General features: G+C 38.8%; 1 protein-coding gene across 4 annotated transcripts in view; it reads right to left on the bottom strand.

Annotated features, from left to right (window-relative positions):
• The window catches only part of ADGB (androglobin), a 93,701-nt gene that overhangs the window by 8,726 nt on the left and 58,888 nt on the right, over positions 1-26,087 (bottom strand). For 2 of the 4 annotated variants that reach the window (XM_060692269.2, XM_087882843.1), the window contains 10 exons: positions 25,761-25,892; positions 24,102-24,195; positions 23,704-23,838; positions 22,864-23,017; positions 22,340-22,527; positions 20,686-20,870; positions 11,074-11,267; positions 10,096-10,207; positions 5,538-5,722; positions 3,162-3,317 (listed from right to left, as the gene is read on the bottom strand). In XM_060692269.2, the coding sequence (XP_060548252.1) occupies positions 3,162-3,317; positions 5,538-5,722; positions 10,096-10,207; positions 11,074-11,267; positions 20,686-20,870; positions 22,340-22,527; positions 22,864-23,017; positions 23,704-23,838; positions 24,102-24,195; positions 25,761-25,892 (1,535 nt within the window). Of the gene's footprint in view, positions 1-505; positions 657-2,259; positions 2,385-3,161; positions 3,318-5,537; positions 5,723-10,095; positions 10,208-11,073; positions 11,268-20,685; positions 20,871-22,339; positions 22,528-22,863; positions 23,018-23,703; positions 23,839-24,101; positions 24,196-25,760; positions 25,893-26,087 lie in introns of those variants that run through there. The other 2 variants (XM_087882844.1, XM_060692271.2) reach the window with 2 other exon arrangements.

Raw genomic sequence — 26,087 nt, 5'->3', positions numbered from 1 at the left:
TAACTCTAGATTGTTTCTCTTCTTGATTAGTTTCCATCCATTGCTTCTTGTCCTGCCCTCAGATGCTTTGGAGAATAGCTTGACTCCCTCTTCTTTGTGGCAGCCCCTGAGATATTGGAACATGGCTATCATGTCTCCCCTAGTCCTTCTTTTCATTAGGCTAGACATACCCAGTTCCTGCAACCGTTCTTCATATGTTTTAGCCTCCAGTCCCCTAATCATCTTGGTTGCTCTTCTCTGCACTCTTTCTAAAATCTCCGCATCTTTTTTTACATCGTGGCAACCAAAACTTGGATGCAGTATTCCAAATGTGGCGTTACCATGACTTTTACATGACTTTCAGTTTCTTGCTCCTCCTCTGTATTTGCTTGCTACTTTGAATTTTAACTATTAATTGGGAGTATCAAAACTAAGGAGGATATGAAATCACAATTAGCATAGCTAAAGTTGTCCAATGTAAAAAGTTGTAGCGCACATGTAGAATGAAACAACAAAGAGTCATCAGTGACAAGAAAAATATGGCTATATAATAGATGTGTGAACCATAAACTGGCATCATATCCAATCCAGATTTGGCTGATCTTCTCTTGCTAGTAGTCTTGCCAGCAATTATGAAGTCCTTGGTCCCAAGCCAACACATAAACTGAGATTTCAATCTGGCAGGAAAGGATGAAATCTAGTCAATAAGACATCAAATTCTTCTTTGCCATGGTTGTTTTCCTAATTAGAAACTGACTATCCAGCCTCACAGACTCTGGTTCCAGAGCATGGCAAGTTCCTTATAATGCTCCTTTAACTATATTGGCCTATGGTGGGTCCTTGGTGGTCTCTGAGCTTGATTGTTTTCTTGAAGATGTTGAGCTGAGGTGGCGCAGTGGTTAGGGTGCAGTACTGCAGCTACTTCAGCTGACTGCTAGTTCAGCAGATCAGCGGATCAAATCTCACCGGCTCAAGGTTGACTCAGCCTTCCATCCTTCCGAGGTGGGTAAAATGAGGACCCAGATTGTTGGGGGCAATATGCTATTTAGTATACTGTCTTTGGTGTAAGCCGCCCAGAGTCCTCAGAGAGTGGGCGGCATAGAAATATGACAAATAAATAAATAAATAAATAAATAAATAAATACATGCATGCATGCATACATACATACATACATGCATACCCAAAATAGGTAACATCTTCAGTGCTGATGTTATCTAGTTTACGTAATAAAATGTCTGCAAGAAAACAACCAAGCTCAGAGAGCACCAAGGACCTCTTATTTCAATCCTGAGCTATATTCTCCTTTATTGATATTGGCCTGTATACAGTATATGCAATTGTGACAGTGTTGAAGATATTAATCTATTAGGATTTGGTTTACATTACTAGCATGTGGCCAGAAATAACACAGCTTAGGTTTTAGGCTGAGTAGTTTAATTATTATTTGCTTTGCAACTGAAAATATGAGTCATTGGATGAAAGCAAACACATGGATGAATGATTCATGTCACAACATTCAGCTGCTGTGTTTGAAATGACAGCACCAGAAACAAAAATATCAATATTTTTGCCTTTAGATTATACAACTCAAGAGTTGTTTAACTGCTAGCAGTTGAGTAATAAAATTTGGGTACATTAAACTAACACACACAATAAAGCAATTTTGAAAGCAATTGGAAATGAGAACAGATGAGTAACTTTCAGCAGAAAACTATAAGAAGATCTCATTTGTAATTTGAGATTATATTGCATTTGTAATGAGTTTGATGCTTGGTGCAGAATGTTCTCTTAAAAAGAGCTTTTCTGGAGTGGACCTAAAATCCACCTGTAGAATGTTCTATTTTCAGTAAATGCATGGAAATGATCACATTTAACAAAGGATTTTTTTTTTAGATTTAATATACATTGCTAGTGAGAATAGCATCATAGGAGGTGGTAGAACTAGATGACCTTCACTGATCTTGAAACAGCTAAGCAGGGTCAGATCTATTCAATACTTAAATGGAAGCTCACTAGGAAATGCTAAAGCGATAAGACTTTGCTGGGAAATATATATTTAAAAAATCCTGGAAGAAGGCAGGGACAAAACACTTTCATATTGATTCCAAACACAGATATGTCTAATAGTCATTATGAGCTGATTTCAGGTGGAAGCAGACTTACTGATAACAGCTCAATTAATATTTCACATTAAAGTGGGTTTAAAGTAAACCATGGAATTACAGCCTAATAGTGATGAAGGGAGAAAATGATGATATAATTAGTAGGCTGAACATAGTATTGGAGTAAGAATTGTAAATCGAAATTAGTGAACAACCACATCAGATCTTAACATGAATATGTAGTCTTGCCAGCAATTATGAAGTCCTTGGTCCCAACCCAACACATAAACTGAGATTTCAATCTGGCAGGAAAGGATGAAACCTAGTCAATAAGACATCCAATTCTCCTTTGCCATGGTTGTTTTCCTAATTAGGAACTGACTATCCAACCTCACAGACTCTGGTTCCAGAACATTGAAAAAAATGACTAATGACCGTTTTTCACACTTATATCCTTTGCAGCATCCCTTTGGTCACGTGATCAAAATTCAGATGCTTGGCAAGTGGTTAATATTTATGACAGTTGCAATGTCCCAAGGTCATGTGATCAGCTTTTGTGACCTTCTGACAAGCAAAGTCAATGAGGAAGCCAGATTCACTTAACAACGTTACTAACTTAACATCTGCAATGATTCACCTAACAACTGTGGCAAAAAAGGTCGTAAAAACTCACTTAACAAATATTTCACATAGCAACATAAATTTTGGGCTCAATTGTGGTAGGAAATTGAAGACTACCTGTATTACTCTAAGGTAAGGACAACTGTCTCCAAGTTGTATACAAATATTTGTTTTCAATTACAGCTGTCAAGATCAGCCTATGGTGTCTTCCTAACTCAAAAGTCTATAGTGGAATTCAGGAATTTCTTTATTTGAAATTTAGATTTTATTATAGAATAGAATTCAAAGACAGAAAAATGAGGTATATTCATTATTTCCCTAATCCTAAATCTTCTATGTATTTCCTGCATTTGGCACTGATAAATCACTCTTGGGAATTGTTTCTTTTTCCAGGTAAAAATTTGCTGTTCCTCAGTAGTTTTCATGTTGCATATTGAATAAAAGCATGACCCTGTTACCTTGATAGCTCTCCCTGGTTCCGCAGCCTCCCAAGCTTGCTTCATAGCCTTGATCTCATCTGCTCTCTCGGTATCTTTCTTCAGATCAACTGCATCTGTCTCATTTTGCTCAACAACAAGACGCAAAATCCAAAAGGGTTTGTTGGGATCAGATTGCTGGAAAAGAAGTACACAGAGCAGAAGCAGACAGGCAGAAGTGGCTCTGTATCCACTGACTTTCAAAATCAGAATGTCTCCCAGAGAACTATTGTGATAGAATTGTATTGATAAATATAGGTAGTCCTCGAGATATGACTCTAATGAAGCCTGCCCATTAGGGCTGCAAATCAAATTTTCATAAAATGAACCAGAGCCATTTTTATGACATTTTTTACCTTGCTTGTTAAGCAAATCAACCAGGTTGTTAAATAATGAAGATTGGGCTTGTTGTTTGTTTTGGTTGTTAAGTGACTACTGCCATCATTAAATGAACCAAGAGGCTAGAGAATTTGCAGGGCTCCTCAGGTGGAGCCTCTCCGGAGGGAAAGCTACTGTCCACCCATCAGTTGTTTTTGGAAAGGCCAGGTTGCCCTTCGCCTTTGAAGGTCTGCAGCAACTCCAAGCAAGTGCCTGGACTTAAATTGGGGTGGGGGAATTAATTTGCAGGGCTCTAGTGAAGCCGCTGGAGGGAACCACTGCTGCCCTCCCATCAGCTGTTCTACAAACAATCTATAGTAGTACACACTAATACTCAAAGCAAAAGCGAACACAGTACACAATAGAGTACAGTACTGTGTAAATGGTCTTTCCACACACAATCTCAAACTACATGCCAACAAAATACAGTAGAATGCAAAGGAACTTTCCGATACCAAATCTGCTTTCTGAAGACACTGTCTTATAGTTCTGGAAGGAATTCCAAAACAAATGCAAACAAATACAATGATATATTTAAAAAAAACTATCTTTATAAAGTACTTACAAACAAAGCACAGAAGTTTGCAAAGTACTTACAAGTAAGAAAAGCAGTTTGTATTGACAAACAAGCGCAACATTATAATGAAAAAGACTTACAAAGGCAACTATAGTACTGTAGTCCTCAAGGCTACAGCAACAAAAGAAGCAAGTGGGACAGCAACAAGAGATTCACTCCTCTGGTCCTCTACTTGGCAGCAATGAGGACAGGAAAAAAAAGAAAAGTAGGCCGATTGTAAAGGCTCCAATATTGATTAGTCATGTGAACAATGGAAAAAAAACATGCTGACCATATGGGTCTTGGAAATTACCTGTCAGAACCATGGCGAGAAAAGGTAGTCATTAGACTAAAATAGCCACAGCTTCAGAAGTGACTGACTCCTGGTCAGTAACAGTAACAGGGTTGGAAGGGACCTTGGAGGTCATCTAGTCCAACCCCCTGCTCACACAGGAGACCTGTACTAGAGATTCGAACCGCCGAACTGCCGACCTTCACATGACTGTAGAGGAATCTTGTGGGCTGCAATTTTAAACCTTTGTACTAAAGTGAACTTTTTGGATGCATTCATAACTCTGAACGGCAGTTTGTACCTCAAGGACTACCTGTATTGGCAAATGCTGTGTACTGATGTTTTTTGATAAATGCATGTCTTAACTAATACTAGCAGTCAAAACTGTCTTATAACAGAATAAGGATGGCTAAATATGAAGTTGAGTCAGTGAACTGGGATTTAACTCTAATGAGCAAAAGACCTCCATGAAATCAAACCATGTTAAAATACAACCTGGACGAATTCATATATTAGATGCAATTTAATGGGAAGAAGAGAAGATTGCAAGATGGATGGACTGAAGTTACAGTAGTGACGAGTGCACTGTTGGAACATGTAAAGATTGAAAATCTTTCTATGTCATCTCTGAGAATCAACACCAACTTTTCACCCATCTTACAAAACGTGACTCTCATCAATGTTCAGTTTTAAAAAATCTAAGCTATGCAATATGAATTTTAAAAACATATTTGTCAGTTTCTCATATGATCATCAATACAATTGAAAAAATGGGTACAGGTAGTCCTCACTTAACAATCCTAATTAGGACTGGTAAATCTACTGCTAAATTACTGAAGCAGTCATTAAGAGAAACAACAACAGTCCCAGTTGCAGTTGTTAAATGAATCACCAGTGGTCCTTAAGCAAATCATCATGTGATCATAACTTGAGACTATCTGCTGGTTTCCTCACTGACTTTGCTTTTTGGAAGCTAGCTAGGAAGGTTGCAAATAGTAATCATGTGACTGTGTGATGCTACAATTTCCGTTTTCCTGTCTAATATGGGGAAGACAGGAATAGGCTAACAAGTAAACCCTAAGAAATCTGCATTTGCTTTGGACATTTACAATTTACAGTAATTTATTCTTACCTGTGGTTCTGGTCTAACAACAGTTACTGGTTTCTCTTTAGGTGCCTTTTCTGTTTTGTCAGTTGTTTTTTCCTTTGTTTTTCTAGTGGTTTTGGAAGAACCTGCAGACTTTTGACTTTCCAAATTGCTGTGGATGTCTGGACTTAAGACAGATATATTCTCTTCATGTTTCTCAACAGGACGAGCTGCATATAATTTTATTCAAGTGACAATTTTAAACATTCATCATTTCAAACATTTGTGCTTGAATATCTTTTTTCAGATCCATATTTGGCATACCAAAAGTACACAGAGCTATAATCAACATTAAGTGAATGTTCTTTTCATGCAGTGTGACTTCTTGTCCCTTTCCACCCAATTTTCCAGAGCAGATCGGGGAGATGTTTAGGGTGGCACAGGGGGAGATTTGAAGCAAAAGCAACTTTCTGATAGACAGACAACTTTGGAATACAGTTCCTATTCTGTAGTCTTATGCTGATGTGATGAGGTACCTATTCATATATACAAAATACATTCCACATACATTCAAAGAATTAACATTGAGACAAGTCCACAAAGCTAACATAAAAGCAGCAGTATTCCATTCAAAATTTCTATTTAATTAATAAAATTGAGTAGGGTCAGGGACTCTTGGCTTAAATATCCAGAAAAGGAGGCTAAAATATATCTCATACTTGGGAATAATTATTAAGAGTTACTTCTCTTTTAGCTTTATCATGTATCTAGATTTTTTGAGTTTTATGGAATCTGCTGGACACAGCTGAAGCAATATAGGGAACTCTTTGAAATTTCTGGCCTATCCTCTTTCATAAAACTGGGGGGAAATGGGTTGAGCACTTGGCCCAGCACTAGTTTGGAAGGAGATCATCATTAATAGAAGTGGAGGCATATCCAAAGACTGACGACTGAAAAGTCATTTCTACACAAATTATTGTATCAAACAATTTTCCATAATGATTCTGAGGCACTTAAAATGATTTTCCCTATGTAGTTTCTTGATGTTCAGTCAAACTAAAGTTTGAGAAAGATGGAAATCTGCTCCATTTAGAATCTTTCTTTCATCATTTTTTCACTCTCCATCCAAATGGTTCATCAATGAGTGGGACAGCTCCCCACTTTGACTTGTCTTCTTTTGAACTAAGCAACATTGACAATATTTCTTGTTGATGCATATTCTCTTAAAAGTATTCCTTTTTAAATGTGTTGTATCTCAAATGCACATTTATTGTTTGTTCAAGAATTTAGAATAGAATAGAGCTGGAAGGGACATTTTCATCTGTTGGGGTCTCTTCACTTTTCCATTGTTGTGCAAATACAACAGCTGCAGTCAGTATATGTAAGATCATATATGCATTCCCTTTATTATTCTTATCTGGTAAAATACCCAACAAGAATACTTCTGGTTTCAAATCAATATGTTGTTTACCATTTTTTCCAGCCATGTATGTATTTTTGTCCAATATTTTTTGGCTTTTAGGCATGTCCACCACATATGATAGTACGAGCCAAGCACCCACAATTTCTGAAGGCAAGCTGTTCTAATGATTAGTTAGGAAATTTCTCCTTAACTCCAGGTTGCTTCTTTCTTGATTAGTTTCTATCCATTGTTTCTTGTTTTGCCCTCTGCTGCTTTGGAGAATAATTTGACCACCTCAAATATTGGAATACTGCTATCATATCACCCTAGTCCTTCTTTTCTCTAGACGAGCCAAATCCAAATCCTGCAACTGTACTTCATATGTTTTAGTCTCCAGGTCTTTTGATAATCTTAGTTACTCTTCTCTGAACTTTTTCCAAAGTCTCAACATCTTTTTTGTAGTGTGGTGACCAAAATTGGTTGCAGTATTCCAGGTGTAGATTTTTTTTTTTTTTTTTTGCTCACAAGACTGTGCTGCAAGCACACAAGCTACAAGATAACCTTATTCTGCCTATATCAAGAAAACAAAGATGAAGCATGGTGGGGGGGAAAAAAAGCAAACTCATCCTCAAACTCTTGATGAAGAAGCTAGGGTGGGAAGGGAGGCATGGGTGAAAACTGGAAGGAAGCTTTCCTTTTATAAATCCTCAAAATATCATTGGTGTTTTAAACATCATTTTTGGATTCTACTGTGATGATATTAATGGGTTTGTTCCACACTCTTTTTCTGTTCAAATTCTACATTTGTAAATGATTTTTCATAAAGATCATTCAAAGTTCCTTCATCAAAGAAATTCAAACTGGATGAAATTTAATTCTGAAGGATGATCTCAATCTATACACAAACAGGAGGCAAATTCTCAGTCATTCTTATTCTTTTTCCAATAGTTTTTCTTCAGTAAGAGTATAATTCCCTACGATTTGTGTATGTTTATCCAACCAGAGGAATGGTTAAAATACCTAGGTACGTTCAGCTTGTAGAAAAGGTGGAGAGAAGACATGACAGCTATCTTCAATGATATGAAGGATTGCCATACTGTAGAGAATGTTTTTTAACCTTAGCAACCTGGAACTTTAACTCTTAGAATTTTCCAGTCAGCACAATGGAAGCCCACGCATCCTGAAGTTGCTATGGTTGAGGAACATTGCTGCAGAGGGTTTGGAACTCTTCTGTTCCAGAGAAAAAGAGGACTACTGAAGGATTTTAAGACGAGATTGGATAACTATTTGTCTGAAATGGTATAGAGTTTCCTGCGTAAGTAGGGGGTTGGACTAAAAGACCTCCAAGGTCTCCTTCAACTCTGTTATTCCATTAATGAAATCTAACTTCAAGGATGTAGATACAGAGTAGATATTAGAAGAACTTCTTGACAGTAAGAGCTGTCAAACAGTGGAACTAATTGGACTGATTGAATTCATACTGCATGGAGTGGTTTCTTCCCCTTCGCTGGAAGTTTGCAAATAGAGCTGGAAACTCATCTATTGGGAATGGTTTCATTATGCCTTGTTTTCTTTGCCTTTTGCTGGCATTGTAGGGCAATATTTTAAACTACAATGATGTCTTCTCCTCAGCATTAATTTCCCAGCATAAATACATACGTTTTCTACTGGAATTAAACCAGGAGACAACTTCTAAAATTTATATTTTTTCTCCATTAATTTAAAAATGCCAAACGATGTCTATGTGCTCTGTTCTAGCTAGTTAAACTAGACAATAATAATTTACTGCAGATGGCACTGTTGCCTTATATTATGAAATACGAAATGTTAAGATTTGAAGCAGACATTTTATTAATGCACAATGTTCTGGAAATTACCAGTAAAGTACATTTGGGTAGACATAACAGAATTTGTCAGTTTTAGTTTCAAACACATTCTAATTTTCCTGACAGTTTGTTTCAGTTCTGTTCTATATTATTTTAAGTATTTTGCAACATGAATAGAGATATGCCCATCGCTTTCAATACATTTAATCCCAACTGTGCATACTTTCTAAAATTATCTGGCTTCATTATAATGCATGTTTGTGTACATTTATCTTTAATTTTCTAGTTTACCCTGCTTATAACATGCACATGTTAAAGTTGTACAACTTGGCTTTTTTCTTCTAAACTTATTCGCTCTTTCTTCATATATTCACTTTGTGTTCTGAACATCATTCATTCTGCCTTAGAAACCACTTCAATGTATTTCCTTTATGCTGATCTCTCACATTTGTATTCAATCCATTTTCATTCAGTACTCATTCATTTTCCATCTCTTTTTGTTTTCATCATACACATTTACATATTCTAGTTGCCCTAAATTTATTTTTATGTTTCTCTTAAGATAATTATTTTGTATAACAATACACACAAAAGTGCTGGAAGTCTATTGTTTATCCATCTTCATCTATTTTTGTGTGTGGTGGGGGGAATGGTTCCACAAAACAGCCATTTTTTTTTGTGCTGTATTTGGTTTATTCTATGCAATATATCCTTTTCTCTATGCTTTGAAGAAAATATTTCTCTTCTTTTTTGTAGCAAGTATTTTCTTGTTTGCATTTTCCTGCAATCCACAGCCTCTTTCATTTCATCATTTCCTCAAGCCTCTTTTTCATTTTTGCCATTGGCATAATTCATATTATCCCAAGCAGTTTATGCACCCTCTTTTCTTCTGTCTATTTAATATTTCTTTAATTGAGAGATTAATTTATATTTTAGTATGATTTTGATCAGGACTTGTGCTTTTACTCCTTTCCTTTTCTTCCATGTCCATTTTCCTTGCAAATCCACTCTTAACACTATCATAAACTGACTCACATACATTTACAAGAATGGAAGCTTTAAATTTTGCTCCCTTATTTAAGAGGTGAATGAGGTGGGACAGTATTTTTTCAGGAGTTCCATCACTTTGGAGTTTTTGATTTTTATTATGACTGGATGATAGAATATCATTTGTAGTCGTTTGAAGTGATTTATTCCTTTTATTGTTATTTATGGTTAGCTGTGTTTTTGTTACTCTTACATAAAGTATTAAGAGTCACACAGGAAGGTCGTGATTTATTGGAAATAAATGAATAAATAAAGCTTATTAAGAGTTAGTTTTAACACTATGACACTTTTAGTCAAGACAGAATAAATACCTAAAACAGTGACTTACCTTTGATTTCATTTTTTTCTAATTCTTTTAGAGCCTGAACAAATACAATTTGACTTTCAGTAAGTGGCCAACTATTATATAACACGGAAGCTTGTATAATATATTTGTGGGTCTGTAAAATTGAAAAACAATATATTACAATTTTGTATATAAAGTTATTGGTTTAAATCAATAACATCCTCCTTGACTGCTATTTTAAACCATTGTAGTAGCTTCAGAAAATGGAAAGAAAAAGAGCTAAAAATAAGATGTTTGATGAATTCGACCATGATAGTTATATAAAAACAACATATCTGTTAGTGGTAATTTCTAGCTTCATTTAAATTTCATTTGAATTTGCTATTCTTTAAGGTTAATATTATTTTGGGTAGTTCAACTGTGTATCATCATAGTTCACTGTAAAACCTCTATGCTAAGATATAAGCAATGAGAATTTAGGCTATAACATAAAAATAAAGAAAAAAAATCCATGGTAATTATTAATTTAATAACCATACTAAAACCACACACATCAATATCTTAATTACACAGAAATGGCATTTTGTTAAAGTTCAATCTTTATTGTTTTTCAGAGTAAACATTTTGATAATGCCCATAATTTAATATATATTCATACATTTGAATAATTTCTGAAAATAAACCTTTTTTTTGCAGATCATGTGGAAATGAAATCAGATGACATTACTAAAATAACCAAAAAGATTTAGCCATTCCTTGGGAAAAGAGAAAGAGATTGGAAGGATCAAAATGGAGGTATAGTTGTAAAGCTGTGTGCAAAATTCATGCATGGAAATCAGGGTCGCTTTCTTTGTAGCAAGATTTTACCATGCTTGTGAGAAAATCTCATGGCACCAAGTTTTACAAAATGCTGGGTCATCTTAAAACTTGGTGAAACGACACATATAACAAATTTGGGACAGGATGTTTATTCCCTCATGAAAGACAGTAAGGTTCTAAATAGCCATTCAGATCTTTCACCTGTTGAAGCAAATTCTCATCAATGATAGGAAGAGCAGGAATATCTTCTTCTGTTGAAACTGAGCCTTCCTGTGATACCTTAGCCGAAGTCTTAACGTTCTTCTGAGTTGTGACTGTGCCTTTTTTCTTAGGGGCTACAACTTCAGCTTCTTTTTTGGGTGTGCTTTGAACTACACCACCTTTACTTGCTGTTGCTGAGAAAGGAAAAATAACTTTAAAGGAATTCAAACAAGTATCATTTTTAAAAAAAATTGATTTATATGCCGCCCTTCTCCGGAGACTCAGGACGGCTTACAATGCGCTAAGCAATATCCTTCATCCTTTTGTATATTTATACAAAGTCAGCTTATTGCCTCCACAACTGGATCCTCAATTTACCTACCTTAGAAAGGATGGAAGGCTGAGTCAACCTTGAGCCTTGGCGAGATTCGAACCTGCAGTAATTGCAGGCAGCTGGTCTTAATAACAGGGTGCTTTAGACCACTGTACTACCAAGGCTCTTTTAAATAATATTGTATCATATATAAATAAATAAATAATTTTATTTCTATACCGCCCTTCTCCCGAAGGACTCAGGGCGGTGTACAGCCTATTAAAAGCACAAAGACAGACATCAGTTAAAAATAATTAAAATTATTAAATAATTTCGGCTCAAATTTAAAACCCCAAAAATTTAAAACACCCAATTTAAAAATCATTACATTGATAGCCCGGCCTGGTGGAACAACAGGGTCTTGAGGGCACAGCGAAATACACGGAGGTCAGAGATCTTACACATTTCCGGGGACAGTTCATTCCACAGGGCAGGGGCTCCCACAGAGAAGGCCCTCCCCCTGGGTGTCGCCAGCCGACATAACTTGGCTGATGGCACCCTGAGGAGACCCTCTCTGTGGGAGCGAACTGGCCGGTGGGAGGCTATTGGTGGCAGAAGTCGGTCTCGAAGATTTATTTATATATGTTTATACATATATATTGTATAAATATCATTTTGTTACTGATCTGTTGGTTGATCCCTTTTATCCTTTACATTTAGACGTGTCACAAACTTTCCCAAAAAGCCTTATACAATGTGGCCAAAAATATTCAAAAAATATTTTTGAAAGTTAAAATTCATTTAGTGTGAAAATATTTTAAAACTTTAACTTGGAATTTGAAAATACATACCAAAATATATGACGTGTAAAGGTCTACCAGTAGAAATAACTAGCTGTTTCTGATGGAGTCTAGACTATTAGATACCAAAATAAAAACAAATAATACAAAAATGTGTAGACTATAGAGATAACTCCATCTACATCCCAGTTAAAAGATATAATCAAAAATCAAGGCACATCTTCCTTAGTAGGCAACATCTGATAAGCAACAAACAGCACCAGGAACAATCAAGGAAGAAACAATACTCAAATCAAGGAACCATCAAGAAAAACCTCCAACCAAGATTGGTGGGAAAGCTACTATACATAAACAACCAACAAATTCCACTTCTTCAGATTACCTATTCTGGTAATGAAACATCTGCAGAAAAACAACCAAGCTCAGAGAACACCAAGTACCCATAATTAAGACTAATATTGCTGGCAATAACTCCATAGTAAATTCTTAAAGGCCTTCCAGAAGAACTAGATTTTTACCAGTTTCCAGAAGACCATGAAAATGAAGTTCATTCTTACCTCAGCAAAAGGCTGCTTCATAAGAATCCCTCACAGAGAACAGATCCTTTTGCTGCACTTCCTGGTATTTGGAGATCCTTAGCAAATGCTCATGGCCATCTTGATCAGGTGGCCAAACTCCATCTGGGAGAATGAACTTCTTAAATACTCAAGTTCTGAACCATATAGGGTTTTAAAGCAATTGAATTCTTCATTGTACTCAGCAACATACTAGTAACTATGCAAACTCCTGCAGTAATGTAGCACCACCACTGCCAGTGAGCACATAACTCTTGCATTTTGGATCAGAAGTTTCTGGTTGGTACTCAAAAGCATTCCCAATTTCCCATGTAGTGTGAAATATAGTTATCTAACTGGGAGATGGTAGGAGCACAAGCAACTATTCTCAATACATCATGTACCAGCTAAGGCTGCAACTGGTGAACCAGATTAAAGCCCACATAGCCTTGACTTCCATCTGCTTTTCTGATAGAAGTTCTGAGTCCATGACATATTTATTTATTCAATTTAGATTGCAAGCCTGTTCTCTCTGGGGATGAACAATTCAATTCAAGAGGCAAAGTTAGTCCTAGCTTTTAAATTAACAGCAGTCTTGTTTTGGTTGAGCCTTGCTTCTGTTTCTCCCCACTCAAATTCTGATAGCTCTTAGGCACTGAGTTAGAATTTCTATCACATCTTGAATTGGGCCCGGGGTGGGTGGAGTTACCCATATTGATAGTACCTCATCCTGAATCACCAGAAATCTTCTCAGAGTGGTTTAATGTAGATGCTAAACACAATAGAAGTACTGAACTCTGAGGCAACCCTGTAACAGGAGTACCCAAAGGCTTGACTTCCCTTGTCCCTAACATCACTGATGAGACCTGCCTTCCTGAGCAACACGCTCTAAAACTAGTAGTCCAGAAGGATACCATAAGTACGGAAGATTGCAGGAGGTTTATGTAATGGTATGTGGGAATGACCTTGGGAGACAGGAGAAAGAGCTGCAGCCTAGACAATAGTCTGATAAACAAAGTTTGAGTCCAAAGGAAAAAGGGTGGCAAAAGCTTCTGGCATTACCATAGCACACAAACCAACCGAAGTCCTCCAAAACATCCTAAATAAACCAAAAGACCTGCAGCCCCAGAAGAATAAACAGGAGACCTCTACAACATACAGTATAAGGACTATAACAGACTCTATATAGGACAAACAGGAAGAAGACTAGCAGAGCACATCCATGAACACCAACCAGTAATCAGAAGACATGAAAACTCTTTCATTTCCAACATGGACAGACTTCACCATAATTATAAATTATTATTGGGAAACTGGGAGCAACCTAGACCAAGCCAAGACTAAAAACACTAGAGAATTCCTGGCACTCAGACAAATCAGCCATCAACAGACATACAAAGATAAACAACATCTATGCACCATGCAACAGAGACAATCAGAAAGCCAAAACGGAAACAAAAGGCCAAAATATCTTGCCAGTAATCAACACCCAGCTAAGCAGAGATAGACCAATAGTGAGCTAAACAATACTAGACCAACAAGAAGTTAACAATACCCCTAGTCAAGGAATTATCAAGTCAGACAAACAAGCTAACAGTAAACAATAGCCTAATCAAGGAACTACAAGAACACTCCCACCAACACTGTCAGGGCAAGCCTCTAGTCTAGTATATAGAAAAGACACCAAATTCTACTCTCTTCTAGCAGTGATGATGTTACTTAGTTGGCTAATTAAATACAGTATTTGCATGAAAACAACCATGCTCAGAGAGGACCAAGGATTCCACAATTCAACCCTGATGTACAAATATTCTCTTCTACTGGTACTGATAGAGGCATTTCCCAACACCAGATCATGTCTCATCTGCTCCAAGGTAAAAGTGAGACCTAGTGTGTGCCTAACTGTATGCATTGGGTTTGTACACAGGCTAATGTTAGAGACAGTTCATGGCTGATCCCAGAAAGTAGAGCTTAAAGGAAAGTAGTGCTAATATTATAAGCAAATTGATATCCACCGCTGAAATAGGATCAAGCAGCTTGGGAGGGATATTCTCATGCAACCAGGAGGACAGTACAATAGTAGCCCTTTCCAGCAATAAATATTTTCTATAATAATCCTCCATCCTTTTGTAATTGTCTTACCCTATCCTGTATATTTCCAGATCTGTTACCATTTGGTCATAGATTTACTGCAGACAAATCTGCCATTTAAAAATATCAACCTAAGTGCACGATCTCCAGGCCTCTGTATATCTGGCTGTGGGGTTGAGAATTCATATATATATTGTGCCACCACACATAAAGAATGGTCTCCGACAATGATCTTGATAAAGTAAGTTACTTATATAAAGACAAGCATTCTCAAACAAGGGAGTCTCTTCCCAAGAGAAATATATTTTCAATGATTCACTTTTTTAAAGAGTTGTGATTCACTGGTCTTTATTTATGCTTCAAAACTAATTATTCTACTGGAACAAACAAAGGCAAACAAAACATGTTTCTTTGAAGAGATGCTTGGAAAAATGTACTGCTTCAATTACTTTGGGGTTATCAAACTATAAGTCAGGGAAATGCCAGCAATTTAGAGCAAGGATTACATTTTTAAACAATTTCAATAGCATCTTCTGAGCACGCGTGAAGATGGCGGTGAAGCTCCGATGCCTCGGAGGAGAAATAGGGCTTACTGAGGACTCTTGGGGGGCCGAATATCAGCTGTTGGCCCCCGCCCAGCAAGAGGAATGTGTGGGCGGCCTGTCGCGAGCTTTTGAGCTCCCCTGGATGATCGGCGTGGGCGGCTGGAGCCGAAAAACGCCGTGAGGCTATGGCGGCGGTGAACGGGAGGCTGGAGCAAGGTCGGGGCGGCGCCGGGTTGCCTTGGCATCCCCCCCCAGCGGCGCCCCCCCAGCGGCGCCCTCCCAGCATTGGCCGGAGCGGGGAGGGGTGTGGGGAGACAGCGGCTCGTTGGAACATCCCCCCCGGAAAAGCACCCCGATATGGTTCCCAGCTGTCAGCAGCGGCTGCGACGGTTGGAGCGGCGGCTGCGGCGACTGGGGATGAAACGACGGCCGTTGGGGCGGTGCTGGGTGGAACGGCGCTATCCTGGCTGTTTTCAGACCGACTTTAGACCTTTTTACCAGGGTTGGTTATTTACTGCGGAGGGAGGAAGGGAAGAATGCAGTCTAACTGGTTGCTGACTTCTGAAGACCCCTGAAGACCGGGGCTTAAAGGGGATTAGAAGACCCTATGGAGACTGGGGGTTTGGCAAAGTTGGGCGACTGGCCTGCCTCCCCCTGGCCTGTATCCATTTTCCCCTCCCCGCCGCGGCCTGGTTATGGGCGTGGGCGGGGCTGTGGCCATTTGATCTGGACCTTATCTGCACCGGCACTGGACTGCATTGGACTTATTGGACCCCTGACCTGACCTGACTATAATTGACCCCCGGTTTCCAGCTATATCATCAGTCCCAGTCACATTTACAATGCCTTGCTGTGAGGAGAGGCTTAAGCCTGGGTGTGGTCACCGAGGGAGTCACCTTGCTGTTATTGCCACTGAACTAGACTTGTTGATACCAGCCGCCGTGAGAGGGTGGCTTGGTCATTGTTTTCTCAGGACATCGGCTTGAGACTCCTCTCCACTGCCGTGAGAGGACAGTGGAGCCCCGGTTCTGATCCGCGCCAAAATGGTGAACTGTCTCTCCTGGACTTTTAAATGTACCATCATTGAATCCTTAGCCTGACTCTATTTCCCCAGGCGAACTTGCAGGAATGTATTCACCGGCTGAGCTCTTTGCCTTGCGAGACTCCCCCCTCTCGCAAGCCTGGCCTTCCATGTTATCGAAGGCCTACCTCGATGAAGGGCTTTGGAACCCAGAGAGGTGGCATGTCGCGAAGAGGGGGTTGAGGGGTTTTTTATATAAAGTTTTAGCAAATGTCTTAAGGGGTTCCGGGGGGGAGGGTTGGATCAGAAGTAAGGCTGTGGGTATGGGGGATAACCCACTAAGGGGAGGGCCAGGTAAGGCTGTGGAGCACGGCATGGGGGGTGGGGGGCCCGGGGTCAAGAGGGGGGATAAAGTTCATCCAGATAAGGTTTTTACCATCAGTACTGTGGGTGGGAGGGGTAGATATGGTGGGAGCAGGGGGGCATATTGTGTTAGGGGAGAGCGCGCCCGCTGTCTTCGAGTGGTGGCACGCTCCGGCCCCCAAAGCTCCACTCGTTTTCCAGGTGGCGCAGATCCTCAGGGCCCTGGCCTCTGTCTGATGTTATGCAATGCCAGGTCTGTAGTAAATAAAGCCCCCCTCATTTGTGATCTTGTTCAGGAGGGGGGAGCGGACCTGGCAGGTATTACGGAAATCTGGTTGGGCCAAGAGGGGGGGTCCCTCTTGTTGAAATGTGCCCACCAGGTTTCCACACATTCCATCAGCCGAGGTTGCAGGGTAGGGGTGGGGGGGTAGCGGTTATTATTAACGAAGGTCTGAGACCGAGGGAGGCCACTGTTCCTCAGATGGCCGGCTGTGAATCCCTCCTTGTGAAATGGGGCCACGGGGTTCAGATGGGTTTGCTGATCACATACCTGGCTCCCTGCCATGTGGCAGCAGCCCTGCCCGAGCTACTCAGTGTCATCGCCACGGTGGCGGTTGAGACCCCTAGGCTTATGGTCATGGGGGATTTCAACTTGCCGTCCGTTGGTGAGGCATCTGAGGTGGCTCAGGAGTTCATGGCTTCCATGACAGCCATGGACCTGACCCAGTTAATTCATGGCCCTACCCACACGGGGGGGAACACGCTGGATCTGGTTTTTGTCTCTGGACAGTGGTTGAGTGATCTCGAGATAGGGGATATAGTCACTGAGCCTTGTCATGGTCTGATCACTCTCTCCTTCGTCTCGACCTTCGAACCGCTACACCCCGCCGCAGGGAGGCGGAGCCGGTAAGATGGTTCCGTCCCAGGCACCTGATGGAACCGGATAGGTTCCAGATGGAGCTTGGGCCATTCCCTGAGGATCTGGCACACGCCTCGACTGGAGACCTAGTGGCCACCTGGGATAGGGCGGCTGCTGGAGCTCTGGATCGGGTCGTGCCTTTGCGGCCTCTGACCTGGCGCCGATCTCATTTAGCTCCTTGGTTCACTGAGGAGCTGAGGGAGTTGAAGCGCCGGAAAAGACGCCTAGAGAGTAGTTGGAGGGCCAGTCTTTCTGAATCTGACCGGACACTGGTAAGAGCTCATATTAGGAATTACCTAGTGGCGATAAAAGCAGCGAAATGTAGCTATTTTGCTGCTCTTATTGCATCATCAGATAATCGCCCGGCCGCCCTGTTTAGGGTGACCCGCTCCCTGCTCCACCAGGAAGCGCGGGAGGACCCCTTGGAGGGTAGAGCCGAGGATTTTGTTCAATAACTGTATGACAAAATCGCTCAGATTCGGGAAGATCTGGACTCCGACTGGATAGTCTCAGGGGGAGGGACTGGGGCAGGTCTTGAGAATGTTATCTGGGATGAGTTTGATCCTGTGACCTCTGAGGACGTGGACAGGATTCTGGGTAGACTGAATGTGACCACTTGTTTATTGGACCCGTGTCCCTCCTGGTTAGTGCTGGCTTCTCGGGAGGTGACACGAGGTTGGTTCCAGGGGATTATAAATGCTTCGCTGGGTGAGGGTGTCTTTCCTGCCGCCTTGAAAGAGGCGGTGGTGAGGCCTCTCCTCAAGAAGCCTTCTCTGGACCCGGCAATGTTGGTAAATTATCGTCCGGTCTCCAACCTTCGTTTTGTGGCGAAGGTTGTTGAGAGTGTGGTTGCGCAACAGCTCCCCCAGCACCTGGATGAAACGACGTATCTGGATCCGTTCCAGTCGGGCTTCAGGCCCGGGTACAGCACGGAAACGGCATTGGTCGCGTTGGTTGATGATCTCTGGAGGGCTCGGGACAGGGGGTGCTCCTCTGTCCTGGTCCTGTTAGATCTCTCAGCGGCTTTTGATACCATCGACCATGGTATCATGCTGCACCGGTTGGAAGAGTTAGGGGTGGGAGGCACTGTGTTGCGGTGGTTCTCCTCCTTTCTCTCTGACCGGTCGCAGTCTGTGTTGACAGGGGGACAGAGGTCGACCCCGAGGCCCCTCATATGTGGGGTGCCGCAAGGGTTGGTCCTCTCACCTCTCCTGTTCAACATTTATGTGAAGCCGCTGGGCGAGATCATCCGTGGTTTCGGGGTGGAGTACCATCAGTATGCTGATGACACCCAGCTGTACATCTCCACCCCGGATCACCCCACCGATACCCTTGAAGTGATGTCCCGGTGCCTGGAGGCCGTACGGATCTGGATGGGGAGGAACAGGCTCAGGCTCAACTCATCCAAGACCGAGTGGCTGTGGTTTCCGACATCCTGATATAGCCAGTTGACGCCATCACTGACTATTGGGGGTGAATCATTGGCCCCCACGGAGAGGGCTCGCAACTTGGGCGTCCCCGCTGTCTTTAGAAGAGCACTTGACGGCCGTGACCGGGAGGATTTTTTATCAGGTCCGCCTGATTCGCCAGTTGCATCCCTTTCTGGATCGGGACTCGTTACGCACGGTCACTCATGCCCTCGTCACCTCCCGCCTGGACTATTGTAATGCTCTCTACATGGGGCTCCCCTTGAGGAGCACCCGGAGGCTCCAACTGGCGCAGAGTGCGGCCGCGCGGGTGGTAATGGGAGTGACATGGCGCTCCCATGTAACACCTCTCCTGCACGAGCTGCACTGGCTCCCGGTGGTCTTCTGGGTGCGCTTCAAGGTTTTGGTTACCACCTTTAAAGCGCTCCATGGCTTAGGGCCTGGTTATTTACGGGACTGCCTACTACCACCAATAGCCTCCCACCGGCCAGTACGCTCTCATAGAGAGGGACTCCTCCGGGTGCCGTCAGCCAAACAGTGCCGACTGGCGGCCCCTAGGGGGAGAGCCTTCTCTGTGGGGGCACCTACCATCTGGAATGAGCTCCCCCCGGAGATACGGAGGATCCCGGATCTGCGCTCCTTCCGCCGTGCTGTGAAGACCTTTTTATTCCATCAAGCGGGCTTGGCCTGATCTCTTCCCTTTTTAAATACGTAAATTTTAATCTGTTTTTAAATTATTGGGGTATTTTAATTTGTCTGGGCCAAATAATTTAATTTGATTTTATCGGGTTTTTAAATTTTGTGTATTTATGTATTTTATTGTTGGCTGTTCACCGCCCTGAGTCCTTCGGGAGTAGGGCGGTATACAAATCAAATAAACTAACTAACTAACTATTGCCCAAGAAGAATGAGAATGTTGTCAAAACAAGAACTCTTTTAGTTCTCATTTTTGCTTACACATGCCCAAGGACCAATTGTGGTATCACAAAGTTTGAGAACCTTTCAGATATATATTAAAATGATTAAAATTGAACATATTTATTTATTTTTTGTGAATCCAAACCTCAAAGGTGGGGATGTGTCACACAAATTCATTTATAATTTTAGAGAGTTGCAATATGGCAACATTCGAGAAACCCTGGATTCCTGGATAATAGTCATCATGGAGTTTCCCTTTCTCTACCACACTTCAATTTTTACTGCTTGATGACACAATACTATGGATTGGATTCTGTGAAAAGATTGATTAATGGGAGTTGTTAGGATGCTTCAGCTAACTGAAAGGGGGAGAATATAGTTTTAGCTGTTTTGTTATGTATGATTCAGATCTGAGGTTTACAATATTCAATAAAATCTTCCATCTTTCTGGACTTGATTAGGGGTATTATTATATAAAAGACTGCAAAAAAAGGAGTCAAATATTTGGTGACTGTGATAGCATCAGGCACTAACATCCTATGTGAGACAAGCAGGATACATGACAAATGCATGGCTACTACATATACATACATAAAAATACATTCAAGATCGCCATGATCACAATCATCATTATCATCTAGCAAAAGCATGGAATACTGACACAGACTACTTAAAGGTCTTTCAGAAGATATGAAATGAAATGCAGGAATGATAACATGACCCTTCCCAGTAGAGCTCGCCATCTCTTCTTCAGAATCCAGGACTTGTAGTTTAATTATAGTATCCAATTTAGAAGTCTGTACCTGCACAGTAGCAATAAGTGGCATTGTAACTTTTACTAAATATCTAAAGAGGGAAAAAAAATCAAGACAGAAAATAAATAAATAATAATGTCATATGTAATTCTCTTCAGCAAGTCAAATTCTATTTTATTCATTTTCAAGAAAAGTTTTTAGCACTGTGAAATAAGGTTTGATATGAAAATTATATATACATATACATATACATACATTATATATATATGTATATATATCTTTTTCTTTCTTTTTCGTAGCTTTTATGTGTCTTTCTCTTTAGCCAGGTTCTACCTTGGCTTACGCAGGTAGAACCTGGCTAAAGAGAAAGACATATATATATATATATATATATATATATATATATATATATATATATATATATATACACACACACACACTTGCTGCTACACAAATAAGTAGAACAGCAAAGTTACAGTATTACAGTGAAAATGGAGTTAACATTTAATATTTAAAAGTGACTCAAAAGAAAGTGAAAGTTATTTCTTACAAATTAGTAATAACACCTCAGTGAGAATGAACAACAGAATAAATAAGTACACTGAATAACTTTTCCCAACTTTATCCCCATATTGTATTTTGTACTATGTCTCCAATAATCCCCCCCTCCAAGCAAAACTAATGGCTGAGATATGAGAGCCAATCCAACCTTCCCTAAGCTGATGCCCAACACCAAGGACACCAGATTAGGGAAGGTTGTCATGAATAGTGTCTACCGAATAAGCTGTTCTCAAGGGAGTCTTAACAGATGTCCCACAGCTTCCATGGTCTTTGCAGAATTTTAATTCTTTTGCTTTGTTAGCACTTTAGTTTTCTTATGTTAGGCATGATCTGTACATGTAGGACGGAATTATGCTGGAAAAATCTGTCTGCTGATAGGGAATACAATTTTTGAATTATCTCCACAGAAAAGAAGTAAATAATTTATAAGGCCATCACTCTTTTTATTTACAGCGTGAACTTTACACTCACACCTGTAGAGTAATGTATGCATTACTTTTTATTATACATTATATTATCTAGCCAAGAACAAAAACTGGAACTGGAAAGCTATTCTTTTATTCATACTGCCTCTAATATTTCTAAACAAATATCTAGCAATATTAGATCATCTTCCTTAATCTTTAATAGTTTAATTAATATTATTCATTAGAAAAATACTGTAATGAAATGCACTGACCATGATGGAAAGAATTACAAACTGAACTGAAGTAGTTTTTAGTCTATTTGTTAATATTTATTACCTTTCATTCCATTATTAATTATAGAATCACCTGCATTTGACTATTATAACCCCACCCAACACAAATAGACAAAGGGTGTGTAAATTGCATCTTTTTCCAGACTTGCACAATTGCTTTGTCAGCTGTTCCTGAGCGTCTCTACATGTGAAATACTCCTTTTCAAATACTTGCTCAATCCTCTGATATTACATACTAAAAATAATTTCTGTGCATAAAATGTATACTACTACTGCTACTAATCTTTTTCATATTTTACCTGAATATAATATGCTTATCATTTGGTAGATAATAGTCTTTAACTTCTTTAACAGCAAACATGTTGTTTACAGCTTCACGAGAGAGAAATGGAAGAGGAATGTAAGAACTTATGAGCCGAAGCCTTACTTTCCCAGCTGGCACAGGTGATTCACCAGTCTGAATTTCAGCCATGAAAGTATAGCCTTTCTAAAATAAAAAGTTAATTAATTGGAATGTTTAAGATGATACTTAAAAATGAAAGCTTTCAAGAATTGGAAAGTTTTTCTAGAATAGACTACCAATGAATTTATTTTGAACTGATTCTTAAATTAGAAATTTAAATTAAAGATCAAAGCAGTTTTAGCCTAATCAATTTGTCATCACATATTGAATCAGTCTCTTTTAATATTGAATCTTCAGTTTGAATTGTATCACACACTCTTAGTGTGTGTGTGTGTGTGTGTGTGTGTGCTTGTGTGTAGCAAAAAAAAAAAAGAATGACAGTAATATGAAGATTAGTATCACAATGTTTATGTATCTCACCTTGTTCTTTGTATAAAGATATGGTGCAACTCTGAGAAAGACTCGAGGAATTTCCTGTAATGTGTCATTGTCAACAACATGCAATACACAGGTTGGTACTGTTGAATAAACTTTTGGTACAATAATCATGTCTTCTGGAACATGAAATATTTCCCTACAATAAAAAAAAGAATTAAAAATAACTTTTATATTAGGATTTTTTGAGTAAGTCAATTTCTAATTTGTTTGCATGGATATCCGTAATGTTGTTAAATTTTCACACTGAAATACTGTAAAACTCTGCTACCAAGCCAATATTTATTTAAATAAACATTTTGGTATATATAAACTGCTAAGAATTGCCCTGCAGTTCATTGGAAAGTTGACATAGGAAATGTACATTAGGTTGAAAGGTTTTGAAGTTAGCCATTGAGTATAGCAATTTAGAAAGAAGTTTGACTTTTAATTTTTTTTTATTAATGTTCATTTTCCAGGTCAATGGGGAAAAAAATGAAAGTATTGCTTTACTTTTCAAATAAAAAATACCAAGGAAGTCATTTAATAAATTTCTTTCCATATCTCAGACTTAATTTGTTTATAATGAAATTTACTGTTTCATGTTTGTAATATGGAAAGCAGAAACTGAAAGTATACTTAACAGAAAAAGAGATTTGCCTAAAAGGATATACTTTTAGTTATAAGGCAGCATATTAATATATCTGAGATTAGGACAGGAGAACATATAATAGGAAACTTCAGTATGTGAATATTTGGGTCTCAGGCATATTAAGAGATTTAGCTGTAAAATAAATTTCATTTCAGATTGCTGGTGGGTTATATCTAACTCAATAATAAACTCACCTGAAGACTACAAACCAAACATTTGGTTGTTGATCCCCATAAGTTACAGTATAATCAGCAAAAGTTGTCTTAGTCCATTCATCTTCATAGCAACGATATTTTTCAACTGACTTACATTTACTTTTAAATATATCTCTGTAAAAGATAGCACAAAACAATACCAAAATATTACCAGAGACAATGATGAAACAAATTATCCTCTGCTATATAAGATGAACACAGGCCAAGCAAACATACAACATTAAATAACAATGACTATTTTATCTGTTCGTTTAAAACATTTACACACCTACTCATCTTACATCAAACTGTGGGTGGCTACCACATTATGAAAGGCTGTTTTCCCCACAACGGGACACATGGCTTTGACAAATATGATATTGCAAGAGATATATTACCTCAAAAACATCAAAGAACATTGTTCAAAATTTGGCTCAATTACAGCCCACAACTTTTGAAGTGTTTCTTTGACTTTAGCATTGTCCCTTGTGCCTAAAATTACAAAAGGAAAAAAATAAATAAACCATTACGTAATGTACTGTGAATATTTGTAGTACAGTGATAATTTCTATTATCTAAGTATTGTATAGATTTACATTACTTTCTATCTAATTCTATAAATAAGTCAAGATTCTAGGCTAAACTTTAAAATATCTGAATATTTTATCCATGCACGTATGAATCAAACTGACTCTGCTTGTGTGACCTCACAATCTTGAGTGGTGGTGATCATGTTTTTCATGATCACTTGTTGTATCCCCAAAGCTGTCTTTTTCAAGAATTGGACAGAAAACAGACATGTGACTTCCTGAATATTTTTCAAAGTACATTCACATACCAGTTCAATTTTTCAGAATGATACTTTAAGGGGAAAAACTATTTGACAGAGATGAAGAGCTTCAAAAAAGAAATTAACAAAATCCTATGCAACTAGAAGGAATGGTAGCAATAGGTAGGATTCAATCCATACCAGACAAAGTATGAGTTTCTATTGTGAAACTATTCACTTCAAATTGAAAGGTATGAAAATAATGATTTTGTGGGATAGTGAATAAACATAAACTGTGTAATGAGGCACATTTAGTAGTATAATTCTATATCCAACTACATTTTCAGCCTAGATATAGGTTAAATAAATTCTCAGTTCTGGAAGCTGCTGACATTTTTCCCCCCAGGATCAAAAGATCAATAAACAGTATAGTCTGTTTACTTTTACATTTTTATAATTTCTTAAATTGGAATTACACCTTCTGATTGAGGAGAAAAGTCCCTTTTCAGCATTTACAGTGTCCTTTTTGGGAGTCTTTGTAGAACATTTTTTTTTACTTCTTATGATAATGTATTTTATCTCTTTCTCTTAAGTTTCTTCTAGAATTTTGTACTAAACTGCAATAAATGTGTTAATCTTAATTTTGTATTTTGAATTTTTTTATGTGACATATAATAAATCTGTTTTTCTTTTTTTATGTGTGATGTATGAAAGTGGATAGATAAAATAATCACGAGTAGTCATTCCAAACTAATTAATAGATTATTCAGAAGGGTAGTTTTAATATTTATTAGTAATTAGAATAATTAAGTAGCATTTATTACTTTCTGTTGTCTAACTAATAATTGCCCAGATGTTTTACAGAAATGTTTTACTCACATTTTAAAATTTAGTGGTATATCAAAAAGTTATACCTGGAAATTTTAATAATTGGATCCTTATTAGCTGATTATATGCAGTTTCAAGTAAACTGAGCTTTGACTAAAAATGTGCTACAAGCATATTTATGGGAATTAAATTTGGCAGATGTGTGGTGACTTCTGAATCTGTCTCCATGTGAATATACTTTTCTCTATTCCTCATAAGACTTCTTCCCAAGGGGATTACGTTTTAGTTTCTGTTTTTAGTTTTACGAATAATAAGCTGCTTGGATGCCTTTCTGACACATCATGAAAGAATTAATAATAAATAATTTTACATTTCTCCTGATAAATTTCACCCCATACATCCCATTAAAAACTCCCACTGTTTTAAAAATACTGAATAGATTAATTTGGAGAACCCTGACCTGGTTTTCTGCTGTTCATCAATAGCCTGATATAGGTTCCTCTCCATATAGCTTGCAGTTTAACTGCAGCTTCCTCTTCTTCAGGAGTAGACTCTCTACTCTGCCAAATAAAAACATTTACGTCTGTTGTATCTGAAAATACATAAATACATATATAATATATACATCACAACAAAAATTAAATTCATAGAATTCATAAAACACAATGGGTGACTTGGAATGAAATGTTTTATGATGAACTCTCTTTTTTCTTTTAAACGAGGGGTGTCAAACTTGCGGCCCACAGCCTGGATGTATCATGCGCTGGCCACTCCCACCCCCGGTTTA

The sequence above is a fragment of the Pantherophis guttatus genome, chromosome 1 (genome assembly GCF_059756535.1).
Source record: "Pantherophis guttatus breed Tessera chromosome 1, ASM5975653v1, whole genome shotgun sequence".
NCBI lineage: Eukaryota > Metazoa > Chordata > Lepidosauria > Squamata > Colubridae > Pantherophis > Pantherophis guttatus.
This window is presented reverse-complemented; position numbering and strand designations above follow the sequence as displayed.